Consider the following 21,899-nt stretch of genomic DNA (forward strand, 5'->3'; position numbering starts at 1 on the left):
TTTTAGGTAAAACCACTTGGTGTTTTATGTTTATAATATTATATATATATATATATAAATTTTATTTACAGCCTTGAGTGAGGGACTGTGTGTAATTTTATTGATAAATATGGATAAAAGAGGAAAAAAAATTATTTTAAAAAAGATATTATTATAATTTTAAATTTTTTTAAAGACTTGCATGAACAATTTTCATTTTGGGACTAGATGTAGATTGACTCATATATATATATATATATATATATATATAATATAAATCAACTTGAAACAACTAATTAATTTGTACATCTTTGTTAGAATGCTGCCTGATGGGTGGTAGTGAATATTAAATCAACCAGACATGAGGCATACATAAGCAGTACTTGCATTGCATGTGCACACTAGCTAGCTATCGAGATCAAGACAACCAACGTACGTACATTAAAAAAAAAAAAAAAAGTTCTGAAATTAATTCAACATATAGTTGATTTGGGCACTCCACTCCAATAATAATTCTCAGAGATCAATATATATATATATATATATATATATATATATATATGCATGTTATATATTCTAGCTAGCCAACTAGTTATGGTTTTGGGAAGGGATAAGATAATGAGAATGACTTTGATGAGATTGGTGGAGGTAGCCTATCTATTTTGTAGGTATCTGTGCGTTACAGAGATCACTTTATAAATATAATTATTAATTATTCCAATATTATTGAAGCAGTATTAATAATTAATATTGAGCAATTTCATGTGGATCATCATGTTCTTGTTGATGATCATGCTTATATAGTTAGTACTCATCTGCTGGATACATACAAGTTCTATGTGAAAAAACTAATTTTTTTAATAATATATATATATTTTTAAAATAACTGCATAATTTATGACTATATATAACATTACTCATATATTATTATTGAGTTATCAAAATTTTAATACCCTTTTTGTTTACTTTTGCCTTAATTAATCATTGGAAAATAAAAGAGTTATTCTATTTCAAAATTTTTTAAAAAATTGAAATCGGGTTTCATATTCATAACAATTTTGAATTTTGAATTTTAATATTAATAAAAAAATATTAAATTTTTTTATAAAAAGAATGGATCAAATTTAAGAAAAGAATAATGCTACTTTACCCTCTCATTTTAACCACTCATATATTTAATTTTTTTAATTACTAATTAAGGAACTAACTATTAGTATATTGATATTTTATTTTATTTTATTTTTTGAAAATGTTAAAAAAATGTGAAATGAAAAAGATAAAATAGATGAGTTTTATCTAACATGCCATGTCCATCAATCACTGCTAAGCGGCAGCCTAGCATCACTCTTAATTATTAACCTATACATTAGTTGATTATTTGGAAAGGTGGGGGGAGGTGGCAAAATCAATAAGCAAAAGAGACTAATGTCAAGAAGATTTCCAACAAGCATATTGATCAAACATAATGTGATTAATAAATTAGAAAGAAAAAGACAGAGCTAAGGGGTTGGGCGGTGGAGGATTAAGACAATAATTAATTAAGACAGGAACCAACTCTGACACAAAGATTTCTCCGCGATCTCAGGTGATTTATCTTCTAAAATTAGAGGATTAAACCAAGCCAAACCAAATAATTATGCTTCAGACTTGAAAAGGACATGCCTCCTCAATCATTCAATCTCTACCGTCCAAGAAGATCCGCGTATCTGCCGACCAAATGCTTGGTGCCATTAAAAATCCTCTATATTTATATATCTATATTTAAGAAACTACAACTTGTTTTATATATATATATGCTTATTTCATTTACTTGGAAATTTCCAATCTCCCATTGAGGGAGGGCCGGGGCCAGGGGGGCTCACTTGCCACCTTTGCATTGCATGGGTTTTGATTGGAATGTCATAATCAATTATCTTCCCGTTTTTCATAATAATTATGTGTGTTTTTGCAAGTTGAGGTCCATAGTGCAAAATACTTTTTTTTTAATTTTTTTAAATTCCTTTTAAATAATTTGTAAAAAAAATTCATAAACATATTAAAAAATACTTACTTAATCATTAAATTAAAAAAAAAAAAGAAATCGATAGATTCTCTCAATACTCACTCTCAGTGGGACTAGCATTTTTCAATATATAAATGTGATTATGGGTGGCAGGAAGGCTTGACTTTTACCTCACAAGTTCCATGCCTCGCCCTACATTGCATGGTAATGGAGGGATGTCGAGTGGAGATCGATTTCCCAACCCACCTCTAGGTTGAGAGATCTCATGACCCCACTATATAAATCTTTATCATATTGTTCGATGCAGGAGATAATCCCTTGTCTTTAATTGTACCAACCATGCAAAATCACCCCCTAGAGTGGAGGTGGGCAATATATACATATCCTCCATTCTCCAATGTGCAAGATGATCTCCTCGACCTTTTTCATTTTTCAAAATTTCTCAGCTCAAGAATCAATTAATTCCAAAATTATTCTCATATCCGTCAGCTTCAAGCCACCTTTTCTTTTAAAAAAGATTAACGATCGATGTATATATATATATATATATATATAATTATTTGGATTACTGATAATCAAGAGGAGAAAAATCCACAGGAGGGAGTGATCTATAGATTCAATAGAAATTAACTTTGATAGTCAAGATTAATATATTAATATTAATATTTTTTTTAAACCCAAATTTTAAGTAACTTGTTAATTAAATAGTCCAAATTATTAATACTTGATCACGACTTGCTTCATACATGAACCTAAATTCATGCCGAAAATAATGAGCACTCATGATGATCACATGAATTAAGCTTAAGTGCGACCAGCACAAGCAACGCAACATGATATTAATGCTCCATCCACTTTCCAACACGTACGGCGTGATCTCCTCATCATTCATGCCACCTTCGACTCATGTTAATTTTAGTGTAGTGTTAGGCTGCCGCTCAATATTAACTGTTGGGTTTCTCGTTTAGTATAAATTTTTCATCTTATTTTTTTAATTTTTAATTTATATTTTTTTATCATTTTAAAATATTTTTAAAAAATATAAAAAAAATCAATACACTAATAATTATTTTCTAAACTATAAAGTAAAGAAAAAAATTAAAATATATAAGATGTTAAAAAGGTATTTTCCTAATTTTACAACATCGAGGTTGCAAACCCCTATCTGTCACTTGACCCCAACGTCGGTCGACTCAATACCACACTTTCATCACGTGGTCACCATCCTGCAGGCAGGCACATCACGTGGTCACCATCCTGCAGGCATGCCTGCCTGCAAGTATGCAACTCTGATATTATTATTATTATTATTATTGAATATGCAACTCTGATATTATTAGTTAATTATTGGGAGTTTTTTTTTTTTTTTTAACTCTTCAGAAAGTATAAAATAAATCATGATCATGGTTAATTTAACCTGAAAATAAAAAAAAATAAAAAATAAATAGCTAAGGCTGGCTAGCTGCACTTTGCAGTCTGCGAAAGTACTCCATCATGAATCTGTGTTATAAAATTAATTAGTTTTTTTTTCCTAATATAAATTAATTAAATATATAATTGTTCCAAGCCCTGCAAAATAAGTTAATTTTCTCGCCCGAGTATGTATATATATATATATATATATATAGAAATTATATTTACAGTTATTAAATGTGCAAGTGTCACATATTTTTTTTAAATAAATATAAAATTTATATAAAAAAATTAATTTTTTTAAAAATAAATTTTATTAATTTTCAAAAGAAATATATAATATTTACGCAACTTATGATTATATTCTCGGATCATGATAAGGATGCATGCATGGATATTATATATAATAATATCATGCACAACATAATATATATATATATATGTATAAAATATAACACCTAAAAAGCACTTTAATTAGGAATAACACATTAATCATGCTTATAAGAAGTATTAGTATTAATTAATAATGATTTTTGGTTGACGTAGCCCTAGAAGCTTGGACCTGCAGATAGGTCCCTCTTCAGCTGGGGAGATTATAAAATTACATGGATGCTGAAAATGGCAAACTCCTCATCCCATTGTAGAAAGAATATGAGAATGTCTCGGGAAAACGTTTTCCCGGGTCTGCTTCTTCTTTACCCTTCTTCAACAAATTCAACGTGTTCTTCGTCCTTATTGGTCATGACCAAGCACTAATAAAAGTGCCTATATATATATATATATATATATATATAATTCCAAAGGACGTTCTCAGAAGGGTCGAGATGAGTTTTGATTGATGTGATCACGACAACTCATGTTAATAAATAATGACAAATTAAATAACACTAATTAATTATATAAAAAAAATGATATACACACAATTTTTTATACATAATTGTTTTAAACTATGAGTATTTTTATAAAATAATTTAAAAAAATAACATTATTTTACATAAATAATCGAGTTTTAAAATTATTATTTTTAATTAAAAAATACTAAATATATTTAAGAAAAACTTACAAAAAATTTATTTCTCTACATGTCATTATTGATATATTGAAAATTATAAAATTTGAAATTCAAAAGAAAACTAACAAAATGAATCTTATAAATAAAAGTGTAAGTAAAACTGTAAGTACATGTAGCACCACTCATTTTTAATTATATGAGTCCTGCTAGGGCGACCAAAAGTGATCTAGAGGATTTCTACCGAGAAGTGTAAAATTTAATTTTTATTTTATATTTTTTTCAAGCATTTTTTAAATCCTTACATTTAAAAAAAATTCATAAACTCGTTTAAAAATATTTTCTTAACAAATAAATAAATCGGTAACTTTTGTGGCGATGGATCCTCGATGGATGCATCATTTTCCTTAAATTTTGTTTGGATCATCAATTCATCTCAATTCATTATTACAACTTTTTTAAATTTTAACATAAAATATAATAAATAATTCAACTTTTTTAAATATTAAAATAATAATAATATTAAAAAATAATATTCTAATAATATTTTATCATCTTAATTCAACTCAACTCAACTCAACATCTAAATACAGTCTAATTAAATACATGTGTGTAAAAATTAATATCACTCAATAGACACGTAATAGAATGAAATCCGAGAAATACATGACTAATTTAATAGAGATAACGATGAAAAGGGTGAGAAGAGTGTAGCGTATAACTATGAAAAGTCTCTTTCGAAATATTAAAGATTAGATTTCCAAAGTCTAGAAGACTCTTAAAAAATTAGGTAACCGAGACTAACTACTGGTCATGCATTCATTGAATTTGGGGGAGGCCACAAAGGGGAGGATATTATTATATATATATATAGATTAAAGAATAATTAAAGAGCACAAAAAATAAGAAGTTAATCATAACTATACTTGATCAAAGGCTCCTCTAAAGTGACGAATTAAACTGTTTTGGTCTGAGACTAATTTAGATTTATACAGACACAGGTCATGAGGAAAGATCATGATCATGGCAGGTCACATACATCCACCTAAATAAGGTAGTATTTTGACTATTTATGTGCATCCCTGCTGAATATATAGGGTTCCCCTATATAAAGGGTACTTACTAGATTAGGATTATATATAAAAAAATTCCTCAAACTTTTTTATCCGTATTTGAGCGTTTTAAGTAAAAGAGAAAGAATGCGTTAAGTTGACGTTACAATATTTATTATTATCCGTACGAATAAATAAAAATTAACTTTATAAATTAGAAAGTTTGAGAGTTCCATAATTTTGTAAGATGGGCGTAAGGGACTCTTAAAATTTCTTAAATTTTGTATGAAGCTTAATAGTAATCAAGCCATGCATCTTTTTTTTTTTTTTTTTTAGTCGGAGGTGGGGGATTTCGAACTTCATACTTCCATTTTGAAGGTTGTGGATTATGTTAATCAGATCACAGACATTTGGCTGCATCTCTATTGATTATAAATAAAAAGAAAGTTGTTCTTCATTTTAAATTATACCCTTTTTATTTGCACATATTATGTGATATATATTAATTGAATTATTAGCATTTTAATATATAAAATTATTTAAAATATACCAAATGAATAAGTTGTATGATTAAAGATGACAAAAAAAAAAAAAAAAAGGGACAAGATTTAAGAGTCCATGTCATTTTCATATATAAAATTTGAAAAAAGAAAATATGTGTCAAGGAAGGAATGTCGTTGGTTCATCCTGCGTTAGTAGGACTAAAATTTCGAGTCTTCCAAAGGGGCTTGAAGTTGGAAAGCTATCTATGCTGCCGAAAGTGTGGCGTGAAAAGGGTTCCCCACCATGTTGTTGGCATTGATACGAGTCAGCTGTCAGGACATGAGTTTTGTGTTTTGACGTGGCCACATTTGATCATTAAAGTAAAAATAATGTTATACATTATACTCTCATCTTATTTTGATTATACTAAGTGATATGTGATATATTTATCATCATTAGATAATAAAAAAGTATACAATAAATGATTATTTAATAGTGATAAATATATCACATTATATTTAGTAGGATGAAAGTAAAATGATAGTATGGTGTATAGAATTTTTCTTAATGTAATTAAGGCGGTCTTAAGGGTCGGGTGCAAATGGATGAGGACAGAGTTGATGCGTCAATATTTGTTTGGTTTTGGCTCTGGAAAAAGTTAATTGGGTGGGGGGAGGATTGAGGCCGAAGGGAACTGAAGATTCGAGGAGGAGGAGGAAGACAACAATTAAATTGACAGGTTCATGCACTCTCACCACCTAAACCCTTGGGATGTGGCTTTACATATATAATAACAACACTATGTCTTTGTTTAAGTGTTTGGATTTGCTCTTTAGATAGAGCATTAGTCAATTCCTGCATTCAATTCAATGTGCCCATGCATATGCATTTAAAAAGAGTAATGGATATTCTTTTCAATTATTTTTCAAATTTGATTAGTTTAACTTTTTTTTTAAAAAAAAGAAATTATATAACGTTAAATATTCCTAATGCTCAGAAGTCCGATGCAATTAAAATTAAATATTATGGAATTCTAAATATAAAAATTCAGAAATGGTAGTTTTGGTGCTGGGTGAGAAATTAGGAGCAAGCATTCTACAAATGTAAGGCCTCAAGCCGAGGGTTCCATCCCCCCATCAGGCACCAGTTGGGTGTCTGAATTTCCTAGGAAAAGTTACATATATATATATATATATATATATATATAATTGAATAAAAAGAAAAGCATGTGATTTATACTCTCCAAATCAGTTTCAAGAACCATTAATGGGAGATGGATTTCTATCATAAAAAATAAAATCAGAAGTGGATTACAACCTGTAGTTTAGTTTACTCGTTCACTTCTATAAAACTTTTCATCTCATCTCATCTTATTATTACAAATCTCATATAAAATATAATAAACAATTTCATTTTTTCAAAATTTAAAATAAAAATAATATTAAAAAAATATTTTATAATAATATTTTATTCAACTTTTAATTTTATCTTAACTCATCTGTGAAATTTACTCAAATTACCTCATTTTCCCTTTTGTGGAATACGAGGGGGCCGGGGAGATGTCAATCTGCTTAGAACACAAGGAACTTCCAAATCTCTCTCTCAACAATCCCAGCTAAACTAATGGGATTTCTCCACGTTTTAAGATTAGTAGCAATACAAGTTAGAAACATCAATGTGTTATAGAACAGGTAGTTCATTTTCCGAACACGATGTTTTCCCGACCTCCCAGCCAAAATGATATTTAACATAAGAACAGTGCTTAGTTAAATTGTAATGATTAGATGAGATGAATTGAGATTGTGTAACTATTCAAACCAGGTCTAACCCTGCTAATTTACACAATGAACAAGATGGGCAGCATATGTTTAAAACTACAAGATGCAGCAAAGCTAAAATAGGAGACTGATTAGGAACACGAAATATTTCTTGCTTCTAAAATAGAATGCCTGTATGCCTATCTATCTTCGAATCTATTATTTTATAACACCCTGGCTAATTACACCATCGATCTGACCGACCAGTTTTTGACTGCATAACCACCCACAGATCCATGCAGTTGATAACTCATCGGTACATTTTCAGGACTGACCATCATATCCCTGGGGTTCAGTTGCTGGGACTCATTGGAGGCTGGTCATCAGATCTTTGCAAGGTGACTTGGCTGGTGGGCAAACCCACATTCTCAACTAAACTAGTCAGTGCTGGAGGCTGGAGCAGTGATTTCATATCCTCCTGAGACTGCAGCACACGTAGGTGCTCCTGCAATTGTAGCTGTGGCTGCCACTGGTTGTTGAAGTTATATGCCATGCTTTGAGGATTCAATGCATCCATTGGCATCCCACTGCTATTTCTCTGTAGTGGAACTACACCGACTGAAGCTCTCCCCTGGGTTTCTGCTGTCCTCATCTTTGCTGTATCTACTGCTGCATGATTAATCAAACCAAGAAGCTGTTTACTTTCACTTGAACCTGATATATTGCTGCAAATATTGCTAGATTGACTCCCACTACCAATCCAAGTCCTAAATCCTCCCATTAGCATAGGTGATGAGCCACCCACACCCATGAGATTACTGAAAGAACCAATATTAACATCTCCAAGCCCCTGGATTCCACAATTCGGTTGGACTGTACCAAGTCCACCTGCAGCCACTCCCAATCCTCCCGCTAATAAGTTTCCTTGCATAATTTCCTGTTGTCTTTCTCGTTGCTGCATCTGCATCTGCAACTGTAAACGGGCACGATTACTCAATATCATCTGCCATTGTGGGGCACTGACTGGTGCAGCAATGTCAAGTTGTGATTTGGATATCCAACCGCCTGGGAGCCGTATAGTTGACCAAATGTTTTCAGGGGGGAGCAAGTTGGCTCTAGAGAGAATGTTCTGTGAGGGTAATCGTGTGGCGTTATGGGCTGATAAGCTGGCAGTCATAGGATTGTCCATTAGAGGTGATAATCCAGAAATCAGAGCTGGGGCAGGCAACTCAGCAGTTCCAGTTGCTGGAGTAGCATTGTTTATAACTCTTGAGTGACTGCTTGAGTCACCCCCAGTGTGGAGAGCTGTAGGTTCCACACGATCACTAGCAATGCGGTATCCTTCATCCAGCATCTATAGAAGAAAAGTGGGAAAAATACAAGAAAAAATGTATCATAAATCTGTTCAAGAACCAAAAAGCTATCACACATCAAAACGAATAGAATGACCTACCAATGAAGTGAACTGAGAAGCAAAAATGTCCATTGAATGCTGCCAAATGCAAGAACCAAAATTATCAGAATGATCGATTCAATCAAGCAGTTCATGTAGTGGATTTGCATGGGAAGCATAGAGAGAAAGAGGAGGCTAACAATCTCGCATGACCTCTCTCACACCATTATGTACATTTATTGGAATATACAATATATCATAAAAAATACCCCTCTAACAAACTCCTCAGTTACAGATTCTCTTAACCCCAACAAACTCTTAATAATTCAGATCATAGGCTGTATTGTTTGTGAGACAGGAATTGTAATTTTGTTGATATTGCACGCCCTATAAAATTCCACATGCTAGTGAGCTTCAAATATCAAATGCCACACACGTTGCATTCCACATGAAAGTGGGATGGACAGGGTGGTTGTGGGTTTAAAATCCCTTGGGTGTATGTGTAACTTCAGTAATTATAATAGAAAAGGTTAACATGAAGGTGTTAGTGCCTCATTGAACATCATTTACACCACCTTTTCCTGCATTCTTTTATGTTGATATATACCTATATATGCATAAATGTCTGTCTGTTTCCTAGCATCGTAGCAAATGATAGATTGTTCAATTGAAAAATCCATAATAAAGAAAAGAAGAGTGGCAATGATCTCAAATATGATTTATGACAGTAGATAATATATACAAAAGTGAAGTACCAAGAAAACTTGTCCAAAAAAAAAAAAAGCAGCTCATCACTAATCCACAGCATATGTTAATAATCAGTCAAATTATAGAGACTAGAAAATAATATACATATTTTAGGTGGTTAATAGAAGTGGTTTAGACATTACAAAATCTATTGGGATGCCAAAGAATCATTTGTCAGAAAACGAAAGTTTTTCAATGATGGTAAATGGGGACTCACAGTGCTAGAGAAAAAGAGAGGGATAACAAAAGAACCAATCTCTCCTTCGTCTCCATAATAAAGACTTGCTTCCAATATTCCCTCATTAAGCGTCTCTGATATGAACAGTGTGATCTGAGCCTCTCTATCAACCATGGGAGTCACATTTCCTGGGAATCACTCAGTAAGAGAAGGATTGTAAGACCGGAGAAGGGGAAAAAGAGGAAAATAAAAGAAAACAGATGAAAAGGAAATTAAAAACTCTTCCTTACTGTCATTGACATGACATTGACGTACAAATGTCAATGTTCTGCTCTTACAGACATTAAATCTCCTTTCAATAGAGCACTTTGATGGAGGAACTTTATTTATAGCATCATCCTTTGACTTTCTATTGTCCTCAGAACTTGAAAGGTGGAAAGCAACCAGAGGATTTGTATGAAAAGAAGGTTTTCTTCGCAAAAAGGGGTCCAATTTGTGTTTCTTGTAATTCAGTCCATACCTAAATGAAAGTATAATGTGGGGCATCATAACACAGTTGGGTCACAAAGATGCGTTTTGTTTAAAACTAGATATCATAATAATTGTGATTGTACCTTTGAGTAATCCCTTCAATCTTCAATAACCTCTCAATAACAGGGTCAACTTTAGTTTCTGGAGGCTTGAATGAAGGAAGATTTCCAGCTGGAAGAATGTTTCCATTGACTGCATTCAAATTGCAGGTGCGAGCAAGAGAACCAACTACTTTCATATTCGAGCCTATATTCTGATAACTCAGTTTCCCTTTTGCAGGTATAGATGCCTCTCTTGCCCAAGAATCATCCTGTTGAGAACTTAGAGTTGCGCTTCTGATACCAGCTGAAACCTGTGGATTTTGCAAAGCTTTTCTCTTCTGAGTAGCACTTTCGTTCCTCAAACTTTTGTTAACCGGCTGAGTAACGCGATTGCATGATGAGTGGGTAGAAGGGGTATTGGCTCTTAACAGTGCTGATAGTTGTTGCTGTTCTAATTGCTGAAGATTAGATTGAGTAATTCTCTTATCCATCTGAAAGCAGTTATCGTTTATCTTCCTAACATCTGAACTGAAGAAACTACTTTCTGCAGGCTCTTGTTTCACAGTACAAGTGGGCATTCCAGCAAGCAGCCTTGGAATACCTTCAAGAAACGGTTGGCCACTGTTTATTAACAGAGAAGGATGTGATTTGTGCTGATTTTTTTCATCTTGAAGTTTTTCAGCCATAATTTGCTGATGTAAGAGAGTGTTCTCCCGCAGTAGTTCATGTGCAAGAATGCTTTTGGCTTGGCCTCCAGGAAGCTGTTGTTGAGAGAAGTCTACAGGCTCTTGCTTGAGCTTTATAGGAATATACTCTTGAAGTGCTTCCGTTTCACATCTACCCTTCTTGCCGGATATGGATGAGATGGCTTTTGTTGAATTACTTCTGGTGTTACTACAATCTTGATAGGGTACACGAACAAAACTGGATTTTTTCTGAGCTATCGACACAGATTGATTACAACTATCTGCTAATTGATTGTCTACCATCAAAAGATTTGACTGTGACGTAGTCTCTGGAAGAACATTGTTTTCCTGTAAACATGTAACTCTATCTTGATACGTGAAGCCAGATTGAGAGATGGAATTCTGGATATCACAACTACTTGAAATTTGGGTCACATTATTTGGATTCCTGGATGATGTATGAATTGCTATTGTGTCACCAAGCCTTCTCTTTTTCCAGCTCCAAGCAATTCCCAAGTTCAGCTGCCAGAAGTCAACAATCTCATGAATATAACCAGACGTGAGAATGCATTCTCATGAGACCGCAATGCAAATTACTAACTGAAAAAGATATAACTCTAGACACTGAGAATGAATTCTCAAATATCAACAGCAAATCTGATAAAACCATTTTGCACGAAAAAAGAAGTATAAACAGATATTACCAATCTGGAATCATTCCACAGTTCCCTTGGCTCAGAGATTTAAACACGTACTTTTTGTATAGTTCGACACAATCACAGATTATGAACCATGTGCAATAAAATTAGGTAATTGACTCGTGCTAAGTCTCATCTAAATTCATAACCTCTAGAAGTTGTGAGATACCATCACAACTACTACCTTCTTTGCCAGGAGTTCTCCACGATGCCTGTCCTGCAGTGGGTCTGGGTTCAGATGAAGATCAGGTTGCAAAGCCTTAAGAATGCGGGACTCAATTTCCTGAACCGATAACAAGGGACTATATATAAGATTAGGGCAATATGCCAGAGATGAAAACCAAGAAGCCAACCAAAGCTCACTTGTAAAGCTTACTCACCAATATATCTTCATAGGTCCAAGAATCATCTGCAATCAAGGAGATGTCCTTGACCACATTTTCCATACAAATATGTAGGAGCACTTTATGAACAATTGAAGATTTCTCCACAGAAGCAGCAGGACCTCCTTTCTGGGGCCATAGATTACGATAATCCCGAATCTGCAAAGAAACGTGTCTACTGGTTGAAGCATATTTTTAAAAGTGAAATAATCTCTTAATAAGGGTTTGCAAATCTTGGGGTACGTACTATTATTTCACTGCAATGCATCTCATGCAAAATCAGCTAATTCACGTTAAACGAAAAACAAGATGAATCACTTCTTATCCAGTAATGGATCATGTAAATAATTTCCAGGAAAAAAATCCTTCAGAGTTTGTATCAATCAATATAATTTTCTGCAATGAAGGCACTTTTATTTGGTAGATAAAGGAGGCAATATTTACATGCCATTAGTCAGTTAGAGAAGCTTTAATTGTGTATTTTTTATAGGTAAAAATAACTTTATTATGAGCATGATATAGGCATTTCCCAAGTCCACAAGGAGTATACAAAACAAAACACCTAATTCCATTCTACAAACTGGAAAAAGAGAACAAAATCATGAGCAATAGTTCCATTGAGTACAATAGCAGAAAACCAAAGCAATAAAGTGTGCACAAAAAGATTTTGAAGTTCCTCCAAAGTGTGCTCCCTATCTTTCAAGCATCTGTCATTATTTTCAAGCCAAAACTACGACATAAGACGAAGGTATTCTCTTTTTCTCTAAAACCCAAGACATTAAGCTGATACAGCTGAACTGTATCCTTTTCCTTTTCCACTTTAAAACCAAGCAGAGTCTTTAGGTTTAAGAATACTTTCAGGTATGTGTTAGCATGGACGGGAGACAGAAAATAATCCCAATTTTGAGAACCTGAAGCCTTATATATAATTAAAATTTGTGGGTACCCATGTATATCCTTGTAGAAACCTCCTAAATCTAAGCAGTAAAGAATGCAATTCGAGCATATAAACATTTTTATGGTTTTGCCTCACCTCACACAGAAGTGCTCCGTTGACATATTTGCAGGGTATATCATCCAAAAGATCTCCAGGTAAGCAACCGTACTCAATAGCCTAATACAAATAAAACAAGGAAAAGGACAGCAGATTACCAAAATAGACCATCAAGAATCACTCATTCCAGCATTCAAATTTCCAATTCCAGCAATCTGTATATAGATTAATTTATATATAGATTAATTTACAACTAACATACAAGTTTGGGATGAGAATATGTTTGTCACATATAAGAAGAGAACATAGGACAGCCATCCTCTGAACTAATAGCTTAATTATCGAACTTGACCTTCCTTCTTCCAAATGTTTTTTGACAAAGTACCTTTGATGCATTATGCTGCTTCATACAAAGAAATAAATTCATGAATGCTAGATGAAATTTAAGCAACTTTACGAGCAAGAAGATTGAAAACACAGGAACATCACAATATGGCTCTGCATATATGTGAATTTATTTTTTCAAACATATGTGATGATTGTGAGGGAAAAAGGGAAAAAGAGAATGAGGGACGGAAAAGGAAAATAGAAATAAAAAAGAGTGGAACATAACTTGATTCCCTCTCAGCTTTACAAATTACAGAGATAGGTAAGTATAATTGAGAAAGCCACGAGGTTTTCTTCAACCAAAGAAGTTTGTCTTGAAGTGTGTACAAGCGGTGGTGCAATCTTTCTTCAACCAAGGAGCTTTTCTTGAATCAGTTTTCCGAATTAGTTTTCCTTTTTTCTCTCTTTTATATGTCAGTGGTGTACACGAGTAAGAGATGAATGGAGAAGCCTTTTATCACTTGCATCAGTGTTTATTATAGCCAGCTAAAATAAAATGTCTAAATGGAAATGAGAAGCGGTGCTGCACAGGTTAGGCTGTTCAATACTGTTCTTTTGGTCATCAGCTCCTAAAATCTAAAAAGAGGCTTATGTTTTTTTACCAATTCTAGTCTATTGAAGTATAAGATTCCAAAGGTTTAACCCACGAACAAATGCATATACTATATAGACATAATATCTATTATATATGAGAAAAGTATATATAAGTCATGACAATTTTTAAAGCATAGAATATTTGTGATGTTTATGTACAAAGACATTGTCTGTTCCAACAAAGGAGAAGTGTTTCCTGTCTATCTTCTTGTCAGTGTAAAAATCATGACAAAATAAATCCACACTACAAAAACAAGAAAGATAACAGTTCTACGGGACACAACAGCTGGACCAAAAATGACTGCTACATCATCATTGCTGCTGATAAATAATGATTAGTAAACTAATTAAGCGAATAAAATCATTTTCACCACCAATTGTTGGGGGTTTATCCTGAAACTATTAACTTATTTCAGTTTTTTTAGTAAGGTATTTATTTAAACAGAACTACATAAGCATTATTTAAAAATAGACATAAAATACAACACTTCATGATGCATATGATATCACAATTCTGAGAAAACTTACATTTGAATCATACTAATTTTGCTCGTTGGCAAGTACTTAATGACTAGCGACAATGTAATCACTGCTCAGCGAAGTGAACCAATATGGGGATTTCTATCAACAATTACATATTAGATTAATCATCACATATGTGATCGTATTGATTTGCATCCAAAGAGAAAAATATGGTGATCACTTGCTTTAACAAATTGCAGCCAACCAACATAATCAGCTTACAGAGAATAGTGTCTTCGATCCCCTGTCATAAGGGTGCAATTGCTTTGGCTCATCATTGAACACCTGCAACAACATTAGCGATCATGTTAATAGTCACTTGAAGCAATATATCGTTCAATGGGTGACGAGAGATAGAACTTATGGAACTTAAAATTTTGATAGCTAACCTCAGTGGCATTTCCGAAAGAAAACCCATTTGGGAATAAATTCAGTGAAAAGGACACTTCAAGATCTACACAAACACATGCAATCAAAGATGAAAAGCTTCTTGGCACAGCATTGTTACACAATTAAGTGTTTTACATTACCTTCTGAAACTGAGTGCACAGTAGGTTTGGTAAATGAATTTGAATACTCAGCAGCCTTAGCTCCTTTCTCAGTTATATTACCCTACACCAAAACCGCTGAGCTAAACATAAACTTTTAATACCACATACGGTATGCGGTATGCACATATATATTACTGTACGAAAAACTTTGTCCAGGGTAAACAATTATACAACAAATTGGAACAGTAACTGGTAATAAAGTATGCTCTGCAAACACTTTGTTCAGGGTATACCACTACAAACATATTCCAGTGTGAAAGTTCTTAGGGCATTCGGCTCAGTGAAAGAAAGGGACTTCAATAAAAGTTGTTAAAGCTACTGACATAGTTTGGTTTTATATAGGGTGCAGGGCATCTGCACTCCCCCTCCCTCCCTCTATTTAATATAGAATTCATTTGTCAGCAGAATATTATTCAATACTTACAAATAATCCTCTTCCAATTTTACTCTATTAAGTCTACAACGCCAAAACTTTAGATCTTCAAAAGTGAAATTTCAGAACAAATGCACGCAAGTCTTGAGTGGCATGTTTGGTTTTGGACAAATTCCATTATTAATAAAAACAACATTAAAAACTCCACATCTTTTTATCATAAGTCTCTATTTGGACTTTGGAATGAGGAAAGGTAAAGAAAATTAATCGTCAAATTGCTTAAAACAAATGGTAGTTTCCTTCCCTAAAACTTGAGAAGTTTTTCTTTCCTTCCCCTCATTTTTCCATGATCCAGAGTGTAAACTAACGAAATGCTGCCAAAATGGTCTGTTTCAGATGATTCTCAATGGCTGAGAATGCATGCGTGAGGGGGAGGAAAGAAAAACTGCTTCCAAACTCATTCAGAAGATCAATTTACCCGAGGAAAACTGTAAGCAACCTGCTTCAACAAGATGAAAACTTAGCCCATGAAAGGTTGACTTGTCTGGACGATCACCTAGTGAAATATTTAATAGTTTGAGAGAACTTGAGCCTTAAGACAATAATATTTGAGGGGAGACCAGTTACTAATTTACTCGTGATTCATTCTTCAAACTAAACCATATATTGAAAATAAATAAATAAAGAGCATTTCATACAAACAGAAATGTAATTAAAGGCATGAGTTAACTAATTAATCAAGAAACCTTTAAACTAGTCTCTAACACGTAATCTAATCAGTTAGATAAAAGGCACGATAAGGTGATACACAATTCATTATCTTCTTCTTCTAGTTGTAGTCCCAGTAGCAATCAGTCACCTATATTGCTTTCAGAAAAACAGCATGCAATTTGAACTGTATACAGAGAGATAATAAAGCAAGACAAAAAAAAAAACCCAACGAACCACTGAACTTGCACTCTCCAGACTTCTACAATCGACTGAAATAGTGTCAGTTCATATGACAAAAAGAAAACGAAAAGACTAGCACATCAATGAGATAAAAAGAAGCCGTTAATCAAGACAACAACAAATAAACTAGTAGAACCAGACTCGCATGTTGAAAACCACATGAACATATAAACCTCGTTAGCACTCTTCTGAGACTCGGTGACAGAGCCATTCTCGTTGTCATTGTCCTCAATCTGAAGCAGCTTCGGCCGGTACCTCGTACCCGTTTTTGCAACCTTGAAAGACACGCCCATGTTGTCTCACTTTTTCGTTCCGTAATTTCACCGAACGCCTACGATGTCCTCGAACTCTAGACGGCTAGTGCGCCAGATAGAGGGAGGGAGGGAGGGAGAGATGGAAGGGCAGAAGCACAGTGCCCTAAGTATTCTGCAGAGAAAAACTGCTGAGATATACGTCCTTGATTTGGGTGGGTTCCTTGTATATAGGTTGCCAACTTAGCCATGAAGGTTTCCACGTAGAGTTACTGCGGGGGCTGCCTCAAAGCATTTGGCCTCGTTTTGTGATTAATTTACTTTCAATGCCCTTTTGTCTTCTTCTTTTTCATGCCTTTTTGGCCTTTTGGGATTCTGTTTCTAGTATCTACCATGGAGTAAATGCCACACACGGCCAATTTGGCACTTTTATGCTGCATGTTCGAGAGGTGTTGAGGGTTTGGTGAGTGAGAATGGACCATTTCTTCAATGAATTACACAATCTCTCCGAGGCACATCATATTTTTTAAAATTTTTAATATTTTTTTTAATTTTTTTTTGAGTTTATTCTTTTTAAACTAATTTAATTTTTCTATTCATTATTCATATATAATATATTTGATAAAAGAAAAAGATAATAAAAATTAAAAAAAGTATCGTGTGAATAGTAGGAGGCTGTGTAGATTTTGTACTCCTTCTTCAATGGACTATGATTCCTATTATAATTTTTTTATCTAAATATTTTTTTTTTGAATTTTGAGAAATATAAACGAAAAAGCATCATTTTTTTTTTTTCAATTGGAAGGAAGTCATAACGTGTAGTGTGTAGTTTTATAATATCAATGCATTTAATGTTTGTGTATAGATTTTTGAATAACATATTTCCTACATATTGTATCTCTCTCGTAAGTATTATTTGTCAATATTAAATAAGGCACACAAGGAATATTCTTTGATGGTTTTATTAGTGGTAGATGGAAAAATATCAAAATTTTATCTGAATCACGAAGCTTTCTTTAAAAATAAATAAATAAAAGGTAAAACCATAAATGCCATTCTAGGAATTAACCCTTTTTAAGATGGTAGGTTGTTTATATTAATAGGTGCTTGGTACTTTTATTGGTGAGCGGATTTGAAATTGTAAGACTCCGTCTGGATACAAGAAGTATCTCATCTCATCTATTATTATAATTTTTTTAAATTTTTACATAAAATATAATAAACAATTCAATATTTTCAAATATCAAAACAATAATAATATTAAAAAATAATATTCTAACAATATTTTATTCAATTCTTAAATTTAATTTCAACTCATATCATCTCAACTTACTATTCATACGACACTTAAGAGTTTTTTTTATTATTATTAGAGTATAGAGAAATAGAGGTATCAAGTGAATTTTTATTATTTATTATGTATTTAATGTTGTTGGATTTACTTGACGTCTCTAAACTCTCTTCTATTCTAGACCCTAATACAACTCTACGAAATCTCTTTCTTTGGTAAACTTAAAAAAACTGTAGATCTAATTCGCTACCAATTCAGTGAATTATTTCATAATCTCGACCAACTCAATTTCTTTATGGTTTCTTAATAAAAAATTCTATTTGCAGCCCTGAGTGGGAGACTGCGTATGCAATCTCATTGATGAATGAGATAAAAGGAAAAAAATATCATTTTAAAAAGAATATTATTGTAATTTTAAATTTTTTTAAACATATTTGTATGGGCTTGCATGAGCAGTTCTCATTTGGAAACTGTATGTAGACTAACTCTAAAAACTTATACATAGATCAAAACGATACAAAACGGCGTAATTTTGTTTAATGCGTAAAATCCCCCCTTCTTGACTCTTCCCCTCTCTCAAACTCCTTAAACTCTCTCTCTCTCTCTCTCTCTCACACACACACCTAGTGACCCACACACACAACTCTCTTTCTCCCTCTACATTGTCACCTCAAATCATCGCCCTCGCCGAGTCCATGTGTCTCTCTTCTACATCATCAGCTTGTAAGTATCCTCCTAACCCTAAATTAATTTTAAGTTTTCAGATTGGATTATGGAGGATGGGGTTCATGAATGAATTTGGAGGATGAGGTTGTGACTTGTGTATTATGGAGATATTTGTGTGAATTTGTTATGTAAATATAGGGTTTTAAATTGAAACTCTTAAACAAAAATAATATAAGGTTTCAGATTCAATTTTGAAACCCTTGATTTAATTTAGTAATCTGCTTTGGGGGTTTCAATATTGAAACCCAAATCAGTTTTGGGTTTCAATATTGATGTTCCTGACTGTATGATTTTATGAAATTGTGTTGTGATTTTTGCATCATGTCCATCCTGTTAGGTTTTTGTCAGTCAACAGTAATGGATAGTGAGTCAAATCCAACAACTAGTGTTAGTGCTAGCTCTCTAGACCCTTCTGATATACACATGGGTTCACCAAGTAAGAAACCAATTTCAATTGTGTGGTTTCACTTCACCAAAATATAGGGTGGTGACCCCTATAACCCCTAAGCTAATCATTGTGGTAAAGTGCATAGATTTCACTAGAGCAAACATGGTATATCCCAATTGAAAGTCAATGACGTCAAATACCCCATCTTTGGAGGCATAGCTTGCAGTATTTTGGTCATCCATATTACCACCGTAGTCTCAGAGTCAGCCTTTAGCATTAAGGGTGGATATTAGATCCATTTCGGAGTTTATTATCTCCTACCACTGTAGATGCATTGATTTGCACTTAAAATTATATCAAAAGGAAGTCAATTCAAATTTCAGATGTGGTAGATTTTGTGGAGATCGAGGAGGAGACATGTGGTGATCAGCCTGCATCTGATAATCGCTCTTACCTTTTATATAATATAATATTGTTTTTGCTTATAATATATTGTATTATTACTTATATTCAAATTTAATTGTTGTAGGGACAACTTCAACAAATGTCCATACATCTACATCGGCTGCAATATGACTTCGTAGTTTGATCCACCATTACCATTGGTTTGTATAATGGTTCTCTTATTTAATTTATTTATTCGTAGTATGTATATAATGTTTGTAATTCTAATTGGTTTTTTTATATTTTTTCAGCTTTTATAGTTTTATTGTTACATGCACAACCTCAATGATCTCATCTCGATCTCAATCACATCTTTTGTTGTAATTTTATTTTTTTTAACTTTTTCACACACACACACATATATAATGTTCGTATTTACGATTTTTCTTTCTTATTTTATTTTTTAGGTTCTATAGTCTAACACCCCCACTTGCCCATCTTCCAACAGTAATCCCAAATTTCCAATGATTTAATATTCAATTTTTGATAGTCTCACTTGATTTGTACTTGTAATTTTTTGTTTTTAGCTTTTTTACACGTGGATATATTATTTGTAACTATAATTTGTTTTCATATTAATGTTTCAGGTTGGGGGGCAAACGAACTAGAGGTCCATGGGAACTATTTAACCATTTGTAGTGATATTATAAAATTTTCATGGAAACTTCTTTGGGTCTATGTTTGGATTATTGAATTAGAAATTTTTAAGTATGTGTTGAATTCTAAATTGTGGTTGTTAAAACTTGAAAGTTGTAATTTGTTGTAGTAAGTCTAGAAAATTTTGATGCAGGTTATTTTTGGATGATTATAAAATTTTGATACAGTTGTAAAGTTCTTTAATTTCACAGAGGCACATGAACTCATAAAATGTTATCCTTGTTGCAATTGGCAAAAGTGTCATCCTTAATTTTAATTTTGGAGCAGCTTGGATGTTCAAACTTGATGCTATTTGGCAAAAGATTGGCAATACTAATTATGTTTTATAGTTATTGACAGAGAGTATTTTTGGAGGTTAAAAAAGTGGTATTTTCGCTTTTATATTTACTTAGTTGTGGTGGCTAACATCTTTTGAATGTCTTTAATTTTAGAAAAGATGTACAAGGTTCTGTACAAATTCTGACATTTTAATTTTTTATTGTCCATCATTTTAGTTTATAGGAGATGTACAAACTCATTAAGCTGCTTTTTGCCCTTGAGAAAATATTTTTATTTACTTTTCAACTGCTTTTTGCTTGCAAGTGGAGGCTTTAATCCATATTTATTTTAATATTTTGCTCATGTTCCGATTACAATAAAAAATTGACTTTCTAGTGGCTGCTTGTTTAAACTATAACTACACGACATAAGTCATACAAGGGCAAGATTATGCAACCCAATAATCGCAAGAATAAGAGTTGGATTCGGTTTCTTTTTTCTTTTTCTTTTTTGTTAAAAAATATGTTTTATAATGATTTGAGTGTGACACCAAATATTTTTATAGGAATCTTATACAGAGATCTTTGGACTTGATAATACACACTTATAGGTTTTATACTTTGATTTGCCTTGAGAAGTGTAAGTACTTAGAATATAATGTAATTGTTTTATGTGTACAAGTAGATTTTAAAAATGCACTTTTGCCTCTCATAAATTCTCAAGGCCCCTCCATTGCCACTTTCAAAGAAGAGCCGCCCAAAGTTGCAGAGTTTCAAGTAAGTGCTTTTATATAGAGTAATACTACATACAGTCGTGGAGTACGCAAAAATTGTGCAGTCGTTTTGAAAAAAAAGTGGGATCTACTATTAAAAAATTATTATTATTATTTTTTATTAATTAAAGAGCCGAAGGTCACATGTCCAATTGTGGTCTCGTCTCAATTTTATTGATAAACCCTCACTTGTGACGGAGGAATACCGTGGTTACATCCGGAGGCATGGATTTACAAATATAGAAACTAAGGCCAAAACCAGACCTCAAAAATCCCAAGTAACTTAACTACGATACAAAAAAATAAAAAACAAAAAAACCAACCTGCACGAACATAAAGTCAATAAGAACTTAAACCAGTGGCAAGAAAAACATACTTGGAGCGATGC

The 21,899-nt window shown here is 32.8% G+C and overlaps 1 protein-coding gene and 1 long non-coding RNA gene across 3 annotated transcripts; one reads left to right on the top strand and one right to left on the bottom strand.

The window, feature by feature from the left end:
• Nucleotides 1-615: 615 nt before the first annotated feature.
• Nucleotides 616-21,295, top strand: LOC121256471. The gene is made up of 3 exons (XR_005939006.1): nt 616-782; nt 5,113-5,118; nt 21,282-21,295. It is a non-coding gene; the product is annotated as an uncharacterized LOC121256471 (long non-coding RNA).
• On the bottom strand, nt 7,750-17,333 carry LOC121256470 (protein PHYTOCHROME-DEPENDENT LATE-FLOWERING-like). 2 transcript variants are annotated; one of them, XM_041157276.1, is made up of 12 exons: nt 16,898-17,333; nt 15,380-15,461; nt 15,239-15,303; nt 15,072-15,134; nt 13,386-13,466; nt 12,350-12,511; nt 12,154-12,252; nt 10,628-11,793; nt 10,304-10,533; nt 10,053-10,201; nt 9,149-9,187; nt 7,750-9,049 (listed from the first exon to the last, which is right to left on the bottom strand). In XM_041157276.1, exons 1-12 carry the CDS (start codon nt 17,015-17,017, stop codon nt 8,048-8,050), a joined length of 3,258 nt encoding a protein of 1,085 aa, XP_041013210.1. In that variant the 5' UTR covers nt 17,018-17,333; the 3' UTR covers nt 7,750-8,047. The 2 variants fall into 2 exon arrangements, with proteins under 2 accessions (XP_041013210.1, XP_041013211.1); XM_041157277.1 differs by lacking the exons at nt 13,386-13,466; nt 15,072-15,134; nt 15,239-15,303; nt 15,380-15,461; nt 16,898-17,333 and having other exon boundaries at nt 12,154-12,271; nt 12,350-12,364.
• Nucleotides 21,296-21,899: the final 604 nt, after the last annotated feature.

This window comes from Juglans microcarpa x Juglans regia, chromosome 3D (genome assembly GCF_004785595.1).
Source record: "Juglans microcarpa x Juglans regia isolate MS1-56 chromosome 3D, Jm3101_v1.0, whole genome shotgun sequence".
In the NCBI taxonomy this organism is placed as follows: domain Eukaryota; kingdom Viridiplantae; phylum Streptophyta; class Magnoliopsida; order Fagales; family Juglandaceae; genus Juglans; species Juglans microcarpa x Juglans regia.